This window comes from Nycticebus coucang, chromosome 2, assembly GCF_027406575.1.
Source record: "Nycticebus coucang isolate mNycCou1 chromosome 2, mNycCou1.pri, whole genome shotgun sequence".
Classification (NCBI taxonomy): domain Eukaryota; kingdom Metazoa; phylum Chordata; class Mammalia; order Primates; family Lorisidae; genus Nycticebus; species Nycticebus coucang.
Genome location: NC_069781.1, coordinates 85,972,713 through 85,986,401, shown reverse-complemented (window position 1 = coordinate 85,986,401; position 13,689 = coordinate 85,972,713). Strand labels below are relative to the sequence as shown.

The 13,689-nt window shown below is 41.4% G+C and overlaps 1 protein-coding gene across 1 annotated transcript in view; it reads left to right on the top strand.

Annotated features, from left to right (window-relative positions):
• The window catches only part of TRPM6 (transient receptor potential cation channel subfamily M member 6), a 200,706-nt gene that overhangs the window by 156,151 nt on the left and 30,866 nt on the right, over window positions 1–13,689 (top strand). The window contains exons 28-29 of the mRNA XM_053575241.1: window positions 8,806–8,929; window positions 13,016–13,107. Coding sequence (XP_053431216.1) covers window positions 8,806–8,929; window positions 13,016–13,107 — 216 coding nt within the window. The remainder of the gene's footprint in view (window positions 1–8,805; window positions 8,930–13,015; window positions 13,108–13,689) is intronic.

Genomic DNA, 13,689 nt, shown 5'->3' with positions numbered 1-13,689 from the left:
TACAGTCTCTCTCTCTTTTTCTTTATAGTCTCTTATTGTACGTGAGATCTGTAGTGATGCCATTTCTTTCATTCCAAACATTTAAAATTTGAGCTTTCTCTCTTTTGTTTTCTGGATATAGGTTTTTTTATTATATTGATCTTTCCAAAGAACCAGCTCTTGGTTTCCTTGATTTTTTTTTTCTGATTTCTTTTTTTTTTTTTTACAGTGTTTTATAGATTTTTATTTATTTTATTTATTTATTTTTCTTTGGTTTTACCAATTTTTTTTTTTATTAAATCATAGCTGTATACATTGATATGATCATGGGGCATCATATACTCGCTTCATAAACCATTTGACACATTTTTATCACAGTGGTTAACATAGCCTTTCCGGCGTTATCTCAGTTACTGTGCCAAAACATTTACATTCTACATTTACCAAGTTTCGCAAATACCCCTGTAATATGCACCACAGGTGTGATCCCACCGATCCCCCTCTCTCTACCCACCTCCCCCTTTCCCACTTCCCCCTATTGTTAAGTTGTACCTGGGTTATAGCTTTCATGTGAGAGTCCCAAATTAGTTTCATAGTAGGGCTGTGTACATTGGGTACTTTTTCTTCCATTCTTGAGATACTTTACTAAGAAGAATATGTTCCAGCTCCATCCATGTAAACATGAAAGAGGTAAAGTCTCCATCTTTCTTTAAGGCTGCATAGTATTCCATGGTATATATATATCACAGTTTATTAATCCATTCGTGGATCGATGGGCACTTGGGCTTTTTCCATGACTTAGCTATTGTGAATTGGGCTGCAATAAACATTCTGGCACAAATATCTTTGTTATGTTGTGATTTTTGGTCTTCTGGGTATATGCCCAGTAGAGGAATTACAGGATTGAATGGCAGATCTATTTTTAGATCTCTGAGTGTTCTCCATATATCTTTCCAAAAGGAATGTATTAATTTGCATTCCCACCAGCAGTGCAGAAGTGTTCCCTTTTCTCCGCATCCACGCCAACATCTCTGGTCTTGAGATTTTGTGATATAGGCTAGTCTCATTGGAGTTAGATGATATCTCAAAGTAGTTTTGATTTGCATTTCTCTGATGATTAAAGATGATGAGCATTTTTTGATATGTTTGAAGGCCGTGCGCCTGTCTTCTTCACAGAAGTTTCTCTTCAAATCCCTTGCCCAGCCTGCGATGGGATCCCTTGTTTTTTTCTTGCTGATGCGTTTGAGTTCTCTGTGGATTCTGGTTATTAAACCTTTGTCAGAGATATACCCTGCAAATATCTTCTCCTATTCCGAGGGCTGTCTGCTTGCTCTGCTTACTGTGTTCTTAGTTGTGCAGAAGCTTTTTAGTTTGATCAAGTCCCAGTAGTGTATTTTTGAAGCTGCTTCAATTGCCCAGGGGGTTCTCCTCATGAAATACTCACCCAGACCAATTTCTTCAAGGGTTTTCCCTGCATTCTCCTCTAGTATTTTTATAGTTTCATGTCTTAAGTTTAAATCTTTAATCCAATGAGAGTCTATCTTAGTTAATGGTGAAAGGTGTGGGTCCAATTTCAGTCTTCTGCAGGTTGCCAGCCAGTTCAGCCAGCACCATTTGTTAAATAGGGAATCTTTTCCCCACTGAATGTTTTTAATTGGCTTGTCAAAAATCAAATAGCGGTAAGTAGCTGGATTCATCTCTTGGTTCTCTATTCTGTTCCAGATATCTACTTCTCTGCTTTTGTGCCAATACCATGCTGTTTTGATCACTATCGATTTGTAGTAAAGTCTGAGGTCTGGCAGTGTGATTCCTCCTGTTTTGTTTTTATTTCTGAGTAATGTCTTGGCTATTCGAGGTTTTTTCTGATTCCATATAAAACGAAGTAATGTTTTTTCAAGATCTTTAAAATATGACAGTGGAGCTTTAATAGGGAGTGTGTTAAAATTATATATTGCTTTGGGTAGTATGGACATTTTGATAATGTTGATTATTCCCAGCCATGAGCATGGTATGTTTTTCCATTTGTTAACATTTTCAGCTATTTCTTTTCTTAGAGTTTCATAGTTCTCTTTATAGAGCTCTTTCATGTCTTTTGTTAAGTAAATTCCCAAATATTTCATCTTCTTTGGCACTACTGTGAATGGGATAGAGTCCTTAACTGCTTTTTCAATTTGACTGTTGTTGGTGTATATAAAGGCTACCGATTTATGAATGTTGATTTTGTAACCTGAGACGCTGCTGTATTCCTTAATCACTTCTAGGAGTTTTGTAGTAGAGTCCCTAGTGTTTTCCAGATACACAATCATATCATCTGCGAAGAGCGAAAGTTTGATCTCTTCTGACCCTATATGGATACCCTTGATCGCCTTTTCTTCCCTAATTGCGGTGGCTAAAACTTCCATTACAATGTTGAAAAGCAATGGAGACAATGGGCAGCCTTGTCTGGTTCCTGATCTGAGTGGAAATGATTCCAATTTAACTCCATTCAATATGATATTGGCTGTGGGTTTGCTGTAGATAGTCTCTATCAGTTTAAGAAAAGTCCCTTCTAGACCAATTTTCTTGAGTGTTCTGATCATGAAGGGATGCTGGATATTATCAAAAGCTTTTTCTGCATCAATTGAGAGAATCATATGGTCTTTGTTTTTTAATTTGTTTATGTGCTGAATTACATTTATAGATTTATGTATATTGAACCAGCCTTGAGACCCTGGGATAAAACCAACTTGGTCATGATGTATAATTTGTTTGATGTGTTGCTGGATTCTGTTTGTTAGGATCTTGTTGAATATTTTTGCATCTATATTCATTAGTGATATTGGTCTATTATTTTCTTTTCTTGTTGGGTCTTTTCCTGGTTTGGGGATCAGGGTGATGTTTGCTTCATAGAACGTGTTGGGTAGTCTTCCTTCTTTTTCTACATTTTGGAACAGGTTGAGTAATATAGGTACTAATTCCTCTTTAAAGGTTTGGTAGAATTCTGACGTGAAACCATCTGGTCCCGGGCTTTTCTTTTTAGGGAGGTTTTGTATAGTTGATGCTATTTCTGAACTTGATATGGGTCTGTTCAACATTTCCACTTGATTCTGGTTAAGTCTTGGAAGGTGGCGTGCTTCCAAGTATCGGTCTATTTCCTTCAGATTTTCATATTTCTGAGAATAAAGTTTCTTGTAATATTCATTAAGGATTTTTTGGATTTCTGATGAGTCTGTGGTTATTTCGTCTTTGTTCTTTCTGATTGATGATATTAGAGATTTTACTCTTTTTTTCCTGATTAGGTTGGCCAGAGGTTTATCTATTTTATTGACCTTTTCAAAAAACCAGCTTTTTGATTTATTGATCTGTTGTATTATTCTTTTGTTTTCAATTTCATTTAATTCTGCTCTAATTTTGGTTATTTCTTTTCTTCTACTGGGTTTGGGGTTGGAATGTTCTTCCTTTTCCAGTTGCGTGAGATGTCCCATTAAGTTGTTAACTTCCTCTCTTTCCGTTCTCTTGAGGAAGGCTTGCAGTGCTATAAATTTCCCTCTTAGAACTGCCTTTGCGGTGTCCCAGAGGTTCTGATAGTTTGTGCCTTCATTGTCGTTTTGTTCCAAAAAATTGGCGATTTCTTTCTTAATCTCATCTCTGACCCAGCTATCATTCAGCATAAGGTTATTTAACTTCCATGTTTTTGTATGGGTATGCAGATTCATGTTGTTACTCAATTCAAGTTTTATTCCATGATGGTCTGAGAAGATGCATGGAATAATTTCTATTCCTTTAAATTTACTGAGGTTAGACTTGTGACCTAAAATGTGGTCAATTTTGGAGTAAGTTCCGTGGGCTGATGAGAAGTATGTGTATTCAGTTTTGTTGGGATGAAATGTTCTGTAGATGTCTGCTAAATCTAAATATTGGATGGTTAGGTTTAAATCTAAGATTTCTTTGCTCAGCTTCTTTCTGGAGGATCGATCCAACACTGTCAAGGGAGTGTTGAAATCTCCAACGATTATGGAGCTTGAGGAAATCAAGTTACTCATGTCTGTTAGAGTTTCTCTTATAAATTGAGGTGCATTCTGGTTGGGTGCATAGATATTAATAATTGAGATCTCATCATATTGAGTATTACCCTTAACAAATATGAAGTGACCATTTTTGTCCTTCCTTACTTTTGATGGTTTAAAGCCTACTGTATCTGCAAATAAAATTGCAACACCTGCTTTTTTCTGATTACCATTTGCCTGAAATATGGATGACCATCCTTTCACCCTGAGTCTGTATTTGTCTTTTAAGTTGAGATGTGACTCTTGTATGCAACAAATATCTGGCTTGAGTTTTTGTATCCAGTCAGCTAACCTGTGCCTCTTTAGAGGACAGTTTAAGCCATTCACATTGATGGAGAGTATTGATAAGTCTGGTGGAATTTTGGGTATCGAGTGTTTCAAAGGTCCAGTGGACATTTTTAATCCTTTCGCCAGTGTGGAAGTTGGAGTTTGATCCGAAGTTTCTGAGTGAGTTTACTTTTGTGGTATAGGATTGGGTTGGTCATTGTGGAGGATAGGTCTGAGAATATCCTGAAAAGCTGGTTTACTTATGGCAAATTTTTTCAACATATGAATGTCATTGAAGTATTTAATTTCTCCATCATAGATGAAACTCAGTTTAGCTGGATACAAGATCCTGGGTTGAAAGTTTTTTTGCTTTAGGAGATTAAAAGTTAATGACCAGCCTCTTCTGGCTTGAAAAGTTTCAGCAGAGAGATCTGCAGTTATTCTAATATTCTTACCTTTGTACGTTATAGTTTTCTTTCGCCGGGCTGCTTTGAGAATCTTCTCTTTCATGTTAACTTTAGTGAAGCTAATTATGATATGTCTGGGGGATGACTTATTGGGGTTGAATCGTGCTGGGGTTCTGAAGCTGTCTGCTATCTGAATTTCAGATTCTCTAGGCATGTCTGGAAAATTTTCTTTCATAATTTCATGCAGAAGGGCCTCTGTGCCCTTGGAGGCCACGTCATCGTTCTCAGAAATCCCTATAATCCTTATGTTGCTTTTTTTCGAATTATCTGAGAGTTCTCTGAGTGAGTGATCCGTTTTTGCTCTCCGTTTCTCTTCCTCTTTGAGAGACTGGGAGCGTTCGAAGACCTTGTCTTCAATGTCAGAAATCCTTTCTTCTGCTTGCTCCATTCTGTTACTGAGGGATTCTACTGTATTTTTCATATCTTTGAGGGCTGTAAGTTCTTGCTTCAGTGTGTCTAAGTCTTTGGTGGTTTTGTCTTTAAATTCGTTAAATTCTTGAGTCAATTTTTGAATTTCTCCTCGGATTCCTAATTCCATTTTATTAATCTTGTCTGCAATGCAAATTCTGAATTCGATTTCTGACATCTCAGCCAGTTGTTTATGAATGGGATCTTCAATCACATCTGCCGTATCTTTTCTTGGGGGCGTTGATCTATTCTGGTTATTCATGTTACCAGAGTTTTTCCGCTGATTCCGCCCCATGGTTATTTTACTCCCTTTGGTTTTTCCCCTGGGGTTTTATTGAGGGCCCGTACAGTGTTGTGGCCTGAGAAACTGGGGCCCTGTCTGGTGTGGTGGAGCAAAGTGGTTCTGTCTTGTTTTCAGCTGGTTTCTGTTCGATCCTATTGCAACTTCTACTCTGGCTTGAAGTCTCAGCTGTGTGGAAAAATCAGCAATTAAGTCACCCCGCCTGCCCACCTCTGGCCCCAGTTGGAAAAGGAGAATCAAACCTTCCTACAACTGTACACCCAGGGCACCACCTGAAAAGTCCTCAGTCTATTAGCCCAGTTCAAAAGGTCCAAATCAACTGTCTCAATCGGCACTTGTCTCGAGTGAGAGAGTTCAAGAGGTCTCTGGGAACTGGATCACAGGGGCCTGGTGACTCCTCTGACACGGCTCACCCCAGTGCAGCGTAGAGTCAGGAGGAGCCACCCAGCAAACAGAGCAGTCTAGGAAGGTTGACGTCTCCTTCCCCCCTTTGCCCCTCCGTCGGACCCAGTCACTGGTATCTCTGCAGATGGCTAACCCAATTGCCTGCAGTGAACAGACACTCCAGGGGTTTGCACCTGCCTGAATCGCAAGGAAGTCTGCCAGGCCCCCGCAGACTGCCGCTATCTAGCAGGAGGAGATGGGGCCTGACATCTTTGAGTGTTTGATGCAGGTGATGGGAGAGAGGTGTTCACTCAGGCTTAGCCCCGTCCCTGATGGATGCTGCTAACAGAACAGAGCAGAACAGACAACTTTGCGGGGTTCTGTCTCTGTTCCTGTCGAAATCGCCTACAGAAGACGAGCTGTTTTGAGTTCAAACGTCTTTGCTGTTGGAGGTTTGAGTCCGATCACCTCTCTGGGTCAGCCCGCCCTGGAAGCTTCCCGGGTTTGTGAGCCATGTCAGGAAATCCCCCGCTCACCGGTGGCCTCCTCTGGTTGCCCAGGGAGACAGGGGGTGTGGCCTCAGAATATCCAGAAGTGAGCGTTCTGCCGTTAAAGAAAAAACGGCTGTTGATCTACCTCCAGGGAACTGCTGCTCTGGTGTGGGCACTCAGGCGACCCTTTTCTCTTCTGTCTCGCGCCCGAGAGTCAGCACTGAGCGGCCGCAGTTTGTGCTGGGTCCACACCCCTCAAGAGATCCCCCAAGAATCAGAACTCTTGGGGGATAGGCCCCCAGACCCCGAATGGGAGTGGGGGGGCGGAAGCTAGAGTTTCATTCAGTTTTAGGCAACAATACGCCCAGGGAGGGCTCCTGCACTGCACCGCAGGGAAGTGCCTCCAAGGCTTGATTTCCCCTCAGCAGAGTGCCCTCTCCTCACTCACGTGTCCCAGAGTCAGCGCTGACCTGATGCAGCTCATGCACTGTGCACTCCCCTCGAGAAATCACCCAAGGATCCGAACTCCTGGGGGATAGGCCCTCAGACCCCGAGTGAGAGTAGGGGCTCTCAGCTCTCAGCGGGGAAGCTAGAGTCTTATTCAGTCTTGTGCCTGGGGAGGGTTGCTGCACTGCACCGCAGGGAAGTGCCACGAGGCGTGACTCCCCCTCAGCCGGGTGCCCTCTCCTCACTCGCGCGCCTCAGAGTCAATGCTGACCAGTTGCAACTCGGGGACTGTCCACTCCCCTTGAGAAATCACCCAAGGATCCGAACTCCTGGGGGACAGGCCTCCAGACCTCAGTGGGTGGGAGGGGAGCGCCGGGAGGGTTGCCGGCGAGGGATTCCCAAAGTTTTATTCAGTTTTATGCCTGGCAGGAGAACGCCATGGCACCCCAGTAGGGGAGGTAGGTCCTGTTTTTAGAAGGTCTCTCCTGTGGAGTGTAGTGGGAGGGCCTTTAATTTCTGCCCGCTTGTTTAATTGTGGGGCTCTTGAGCCGGTCCCATGGGGGAGGGGGACTCCCGTCCACTTGATGGTGGATTTTGTACCTTTTGTTTGCGTCCTTGTGATCACAGCTTGCCTCAGCGGTGTTGATGTGCGTTCTTCAACCTTCTCTCTTGGTGAGGCTCAAGTCCACCAGGATACTTACTAAATTCCTATCCCTTAACTCTCCTTCTGGACGGGAGCCTCTGTTGAAAGCTGGCTTCAGTCCGCTGTCTTGTCTCCTTCCCTGATTTCTATTTCATTGACTTCCACTCTTATCTTTATTACCTCCTTATTCTACTTACTTTGTGTTCAATTTGCTCTTCTCTTTCTAGTTTGGTAAGGTAGAAACTTTGCTGATTGATTTGAGACTTTCTTCTTTTATAATGTAGACATTTATTGCTATAAAATTCCCTTTTTAGCTCTACCCTACAAATTTTGATAGGTTGTTTTCATTTTCATTCAATGAATCTTTTTATATATTGTTAGAAAGCCTTAGAGATATGAATTAGCAATTCTGTGAGATTTCACCTTTCATGGTCTTAATACCCTGCCTCACTTTTTCATTTTATATTTGCTTTTCCAAATAATAATCTGGATGCATTAAAAAAAAATACCCTATCCCCTTCTTAGAATAAGGACAGAAGTGAAAAGATAAATATTGAGACCTTTATGTAAAACCACCTTTTAAGGGTGAGATTTATCTCAATAAAAAAAGCTAATTCTTAGCCTTCTTTCAGGGAAAAATAATGAGTTGCTGGAATCCCTTGAAATATGCCTTTAAGTAGATTTACTTTTGGCGTAGTTCAGATGGCTAGCGTTTGACTAAAAATTGCAACTGAGCTCAAATACTCCTTATTGCATTTGTTTATGGCTTTGTAATTACCAGTTTACCCCATTTGTTCTGTACCTGAGAAGTACCTTGGGCAGCTATATTGTTGGCTATCTTTTATTTTAGTGATGAGGGGAATGGAGCTCAGAGATATTAAGTGATTTGCCCAAGTTCATGTAATTTCTAAGTGATGGAGTTAGAATTCAACACAAGTTCTTTGGCTCCAAACCTTATGATTTTTTGCTCTATATGAATGGTTCTCAAAATAGGATCTGCTACCAGCAGCATGAGCATCACTTGGGGAACTTAGTAGAGATTCAGATTATCTCTCCTCCCAACTTACTGCATCAGAGATCCTGAGGGTGGGACCCAGTGTGTGGTTCACCCCGTGTCCCAATCCTGGGTGATTTTGATGCACACTTGGGTTTGAGAACCTCTGCTTCATACCGTGGTTCTTAATCATGATGGCAAAAAGAAATCACATGGCTGCGTGTATCCTCCCAGCCTGAGTGATGGAAGTTGCCAGGACTTCCCAGGTGATTCTAATATGCAGCCAATGTTAACCACCATTGCTCTTCAACAAGGTGCCTGACTCAGAATGCTTTTGGATTAATGTAACTGTGTTCCAATGAATGTGTTTCTTTCCAGATCATAACAGTCAATGCCTGCTGTCAAAATGACCAATTAAATCCAGAGCCAGGAGAAAATAGTATCTCAGAAGAAGAGGAGTGCAACAAGAACTGGCTTACTGTGTCCACATTTAGTGAGATAAGTATGTAACAGTCTGCATTCCTAGATCCCAAAACCCCTGGTGGAATTTTCTCAGGGTATGTTCTTTAGGCCCTTGGTTGTCTCTGCTGGTCATTTCACATGAAAATGAGGGAAAGAGATGGTGGAAACACTCTAAGGAAAATAGCTGTTTTATTTTTTAAATTTTTATGAGCAAAATTACATTTGTTTAAAGGAATACAGAAAAGAGAAATTAAGTTTTAGTAGTCTGTTATATTTAAAGCTGTTGAACCTCAGAGTGTTTCTCCCACAGGGCATTCACTTAGCCAGAATTACAGGGCGGGGGAATTGTTTAATTATATAGATTCTTAAAGTACATGTGGACACCGGTGGGGTTAGGATTAGAGCTTGGACCTTACACAGAATCCAGTGGATCAAGTAAAAATTGTTTTTTTACTACGGCTGACATGTAGTGTTTATTCTGTGGGCAAGTATTCTTTAAGGATATAAATAGAATTAATGGTGTTTGTAGGGGAAAGAAGACAGATAAACCAGCTAGGCATGAAGACTACGAACCAGTCATGGAATATGAAATAAGTGAGGGCAGAGCGTGAACGTAAAGGAGAGTGATGATAAGAACTTCAGACTTCTTGCATTAGATCAGAGACCTTTGTAAATTTTTAAACAGAAAGGACTATGTGATTAAGGAGTCATAAAGATTTAAAATTATTTTAAATACTAAACTTAATAGAAATTGCTACCATGTTTCTGTAAAATCCTGCTTGCTCTTATGGCACGTGATTGTCAACTGAGGAGTGATTTTTTACTCCACCCCCATCTCCCACCCCACCCTCCTCATGGGACATTTGGCAACCTGGAGAGACTTTTGTTGTCACATCTAAAGTGGGCGGGAAGTGATCTTGGCATCTAGTGAGTAGAAACCAGAGACGCAGCTGAACTTCCTACCATGCCTGGGTCAGCCCCCCATATGAGGAGTTATCCAGCTGAAAATGTCAATGCTAAGATGGGGAAATTCTGATTTATGTTTAAAAAATATTCAATTGTCTGTTAAATCACTGAGAATCAAGTAGACTCTAAACTGATTGAAAACAGTCTCATTATATAGATTCTTAAAGTGCATGTGGGCACTGGTGGGTTAGGATTAGAGTTTGGACCCTACACAGAATTCAGGGGATCAAGTAAAAATTGTTTTTCCTTTTTAGTACTGTAGTGTTTAGTACTGACATGTAGTGTTTATTCTGTGGGCAAGTATCCTGTAAGGATATAAATACAATTAATTTCCACCCACATTAGAAATCAAATTTTTGGGAATCCTCTCAATGTACAGATATGTACAATGTTCAAGAGCTTACTTGCCTTAAATCACATGGTTTACTAGAGACCATAGATTTGACTAGATCAAATCCTATACCTAAAGACATGATTCTAGCACCAATTATAAGTATGTTCATTTTATGTATGAATGTCATGTTTTGCGGGGAACAGGCTATGAGGTGGCAGGGCCACTACAGCCTGGGAAACGCTCTGGGAGTGACCCCAACCACTTCTCCTCCTTTAAAAACATTGTCTTCACCTTCCAAAAGTCACATCACCCATGCATACTTTCCTTATTATTGGCAAGCACACAGTTTTTCCTCTTTAAGGGAGATCTCTACCCCATGTGCTAAGATTTATGCAACCTAGTTAGATACTGTATAAATAAAGCTGTTTCCACAGTTCAGGTGCTGTCAGCAGCCGTCAGCTGCGTTAGCCCTCCTGAGCCCATCCTCTCTCTCGTCTCTGTGCACTTCGTTCTCACGTGTGTTAGGTTCCTGATCCCACATCCTCTCTCTCGTCTCTGTGCACTTCGTTCTCACGTGCATTTGGGTCCTGATCCCACATCCTCTCTCTTGTCTCCGTGCACTTCATTCTCACGTGCATTTGGGTCCTGATCCCACATCCTCTCTCTCGTCTTCGTGCACTTCGTTCTCACGTGCATTTGGGTCCTGATCCCACATCCTCTCTCTCATCTCTGTGCACTTCGTTCTGACGTGCATTTGGGTCCTGATCCCACATCCTCTCTCTCGTCTCTGTGCACTTCATTCTCATGTGCGTTTGGGTCCTGATCCCACATCCTCTCTCTCGTCTCTGTGCACTTCGTTCTCACGTGCATTTCGGTCCTGATCCCACATCCTCTCTCTCGTCTCTGTGCACTTTGTTCTCACGTGTGTTTGGGTCCTGATCCCACATCCTCTCTGTCATCTCTGTGCACTTTGTTCTCATGTGCGTTTGGTTCCTGAGCCCACATCCTCTCTCTCGTCTCTGTGCACTTCGTTCTCACATGCGTTTGGGTCCCGATCCCACATCCTCTCTCTCGTCTCTGTGCACTTTGTTCTCACATGCGTTTGGGTCCTGATCCCACATCCTCTATCTCGTCTCTGTGCACTTTGTTCTCACATGCGTTTGGGTCCTGATCCCACATCCTCTCTCTCATCTCTGTGCACTTTGTTCTCACATGCGTTTGGGTCCTGATCCCACATCCTCTCTCTCATCTCTGTGCACTTTGTTCTCACATGTGTTTGGGTCCTGATCCCACATCCTCTCTCTCGTCTCTGTGCACTTTGTTCTCATGTGCGTTTGGGTCCTGATCCCACATCCTCTCTCTCATCTCTGTGCACTTCGTTCTCACATGCGTTTGAGTCCTGATCCCACATCCTCTCTCTCGTCTCTGTGCACTTCGTTCTCACATGCGTTTGGGTCCTGATCCCGCATCCTCTCTCTCGTCTCTGTGCACTTCGTTCTCACATGTGTTTGGGTCCTGATCCCACATCCTCTCTCTCGTCTCTGTGCACTTCGTTCTCACATGCGTTTGGGTCCTGATCCCACATCCTCTCTCTCGTCTCTGTGCACTTTGTTCTCATGTGCGTTTGGGTCCTGATCCCACATCCTCTCTCTCATCTCTGTGCACTTCGTTCTCACATGCGTTTGGGTCCTGATCCCGCATCCTCTCTCTCGTCTCTGTGCACTTCGTTCTCACATGTGTTTGGGTCCTGATCCCACATCCTCTCTCTCGTCTCTGTGCACTTTGTTCTCACGTGTGTTTGGGTCCCGATCCCACATCCTCTCTCTCATCTCTGCACTTCGTTCTCACATGCGTTTGGGTCCTGATCCCACATCCTCTCTCTTGTCTCTGTGCACTTCATTCTCACATGTGTTTGGGTCCTGATCCCACATCCTCTCTCTCGTCTCTGTGCACTTTGTTCTCATGTGTGTTTGGGTCCTTTGTATCCTCTTTTTCATTTCCTGCCATTTCCACTCAGGTTATTTCTCCTTCCTCATGTTGGTTCACGAGAATGTATTTATATTATGTACGTCTCATGTATCCTATTTTTTATAACTAGTATAATTTTTGTTTAGACTGTTCTATATCATTCTTGCTTCAATTAGGTAAGTTCCTTCCAATGAATTTCAAACATAGAATCAAGTGGCAGGAGGTTTCTGGGAGAGAATAATAATAAGTATTATTATCAGAATTAATCCGACTAAGTATTTATTTAATAGTTATTCTGTACCTACTATATGCAGTAGGTACCAGATAGAGAAAATAGCAAGAATGATCCTCATCCTTCTAAAGAAAAGGCTACAAATTAAATGTTTGATGATATTCCTTTCCATCTTTCTTTTGTTGTTGCTTTTAAGTAGCCTACTATGAGGCTTGATGCAGTTGCTAGGGAAGGAGTCCTAACAATTTGGAGCAAAAATTTTACATATTTTTAAATAAAACATGGGCTGTAGTGTACAGGAGAAGGTGAATATAAAAACCTGACTAAAAGTGTTGTTTTAGAGGAGGACAGATTATGGATCATTTAATTCTTGACTTTGGTAGAGAAGTATAAGTTGTTATAAATGTAAAAATAGGGAAGAATAGAAATAGAATATATCACTTCCAACCTCCCAAGGGTGGGGGGGAAGAATAAGGAAACTTGATAAAACTTGCTAAAAACAGAAAGAGAAAACTATATCCAAGTTTAAATGAATGTACTGGTGTTCAGATTTTTCTATTTGGGAACTGTGATTTGAATGTAACACATTTTCATGTATTTTCTAATTTTTTCTCCCATTTTACAAGGTCTACAACATTATTTATGTCAGAAAATGAAAACTAGAGAAATTGAACAACATGCTATACAAGTCAGTGATTACCTAAAGCAGTCTCAAGAGGTAAAAATATTTTGATAGATTGTTTACTTCTTAATTCAAGCATGCAATGCTTTTCTTGGCTTTTATGGTCCTTAATTGACTTCTGATTTTTATCATCCTTCAATTTAATCTTTGTTTTGAAGCTATGCTCTGTTGGATCGCTGCTCAGTTTCTTTTTAGTGCCCCCACGTTGTTTTTTCTTTTTTGTTCTTTGTGCAATTTACCTTTCCAGCCAATAATTTATTGTGGGGATGGTCAGCATGAGAGAGAAAGGATTCAGAAATGTTTGCAACTGTTTTCAAATCACAAAAGTTGCATAGAAGGAAAAATAAGATTATTTTCTATATACTTTTAAGAGGTAGATCTAGAATCAACATGTAGACTCTATGGGGAGACAGATTTCAGCCCAATCTGAGGAGAAATTTTTAGCAATTGGAGCTTTCCAAGCATGGAATGGTTTATTTCTGGAGGGCATGAGTCCCTTGCTAGTGAGCTTAGTCAAGCATAGTCTGAACAAACCTCTTTGCAGACATGACAGAGGGGATGTGAGCCTTATGGGGTGAATGACCCTCTGTGTTTCTCCAATGCTGAGATTCTCTGATT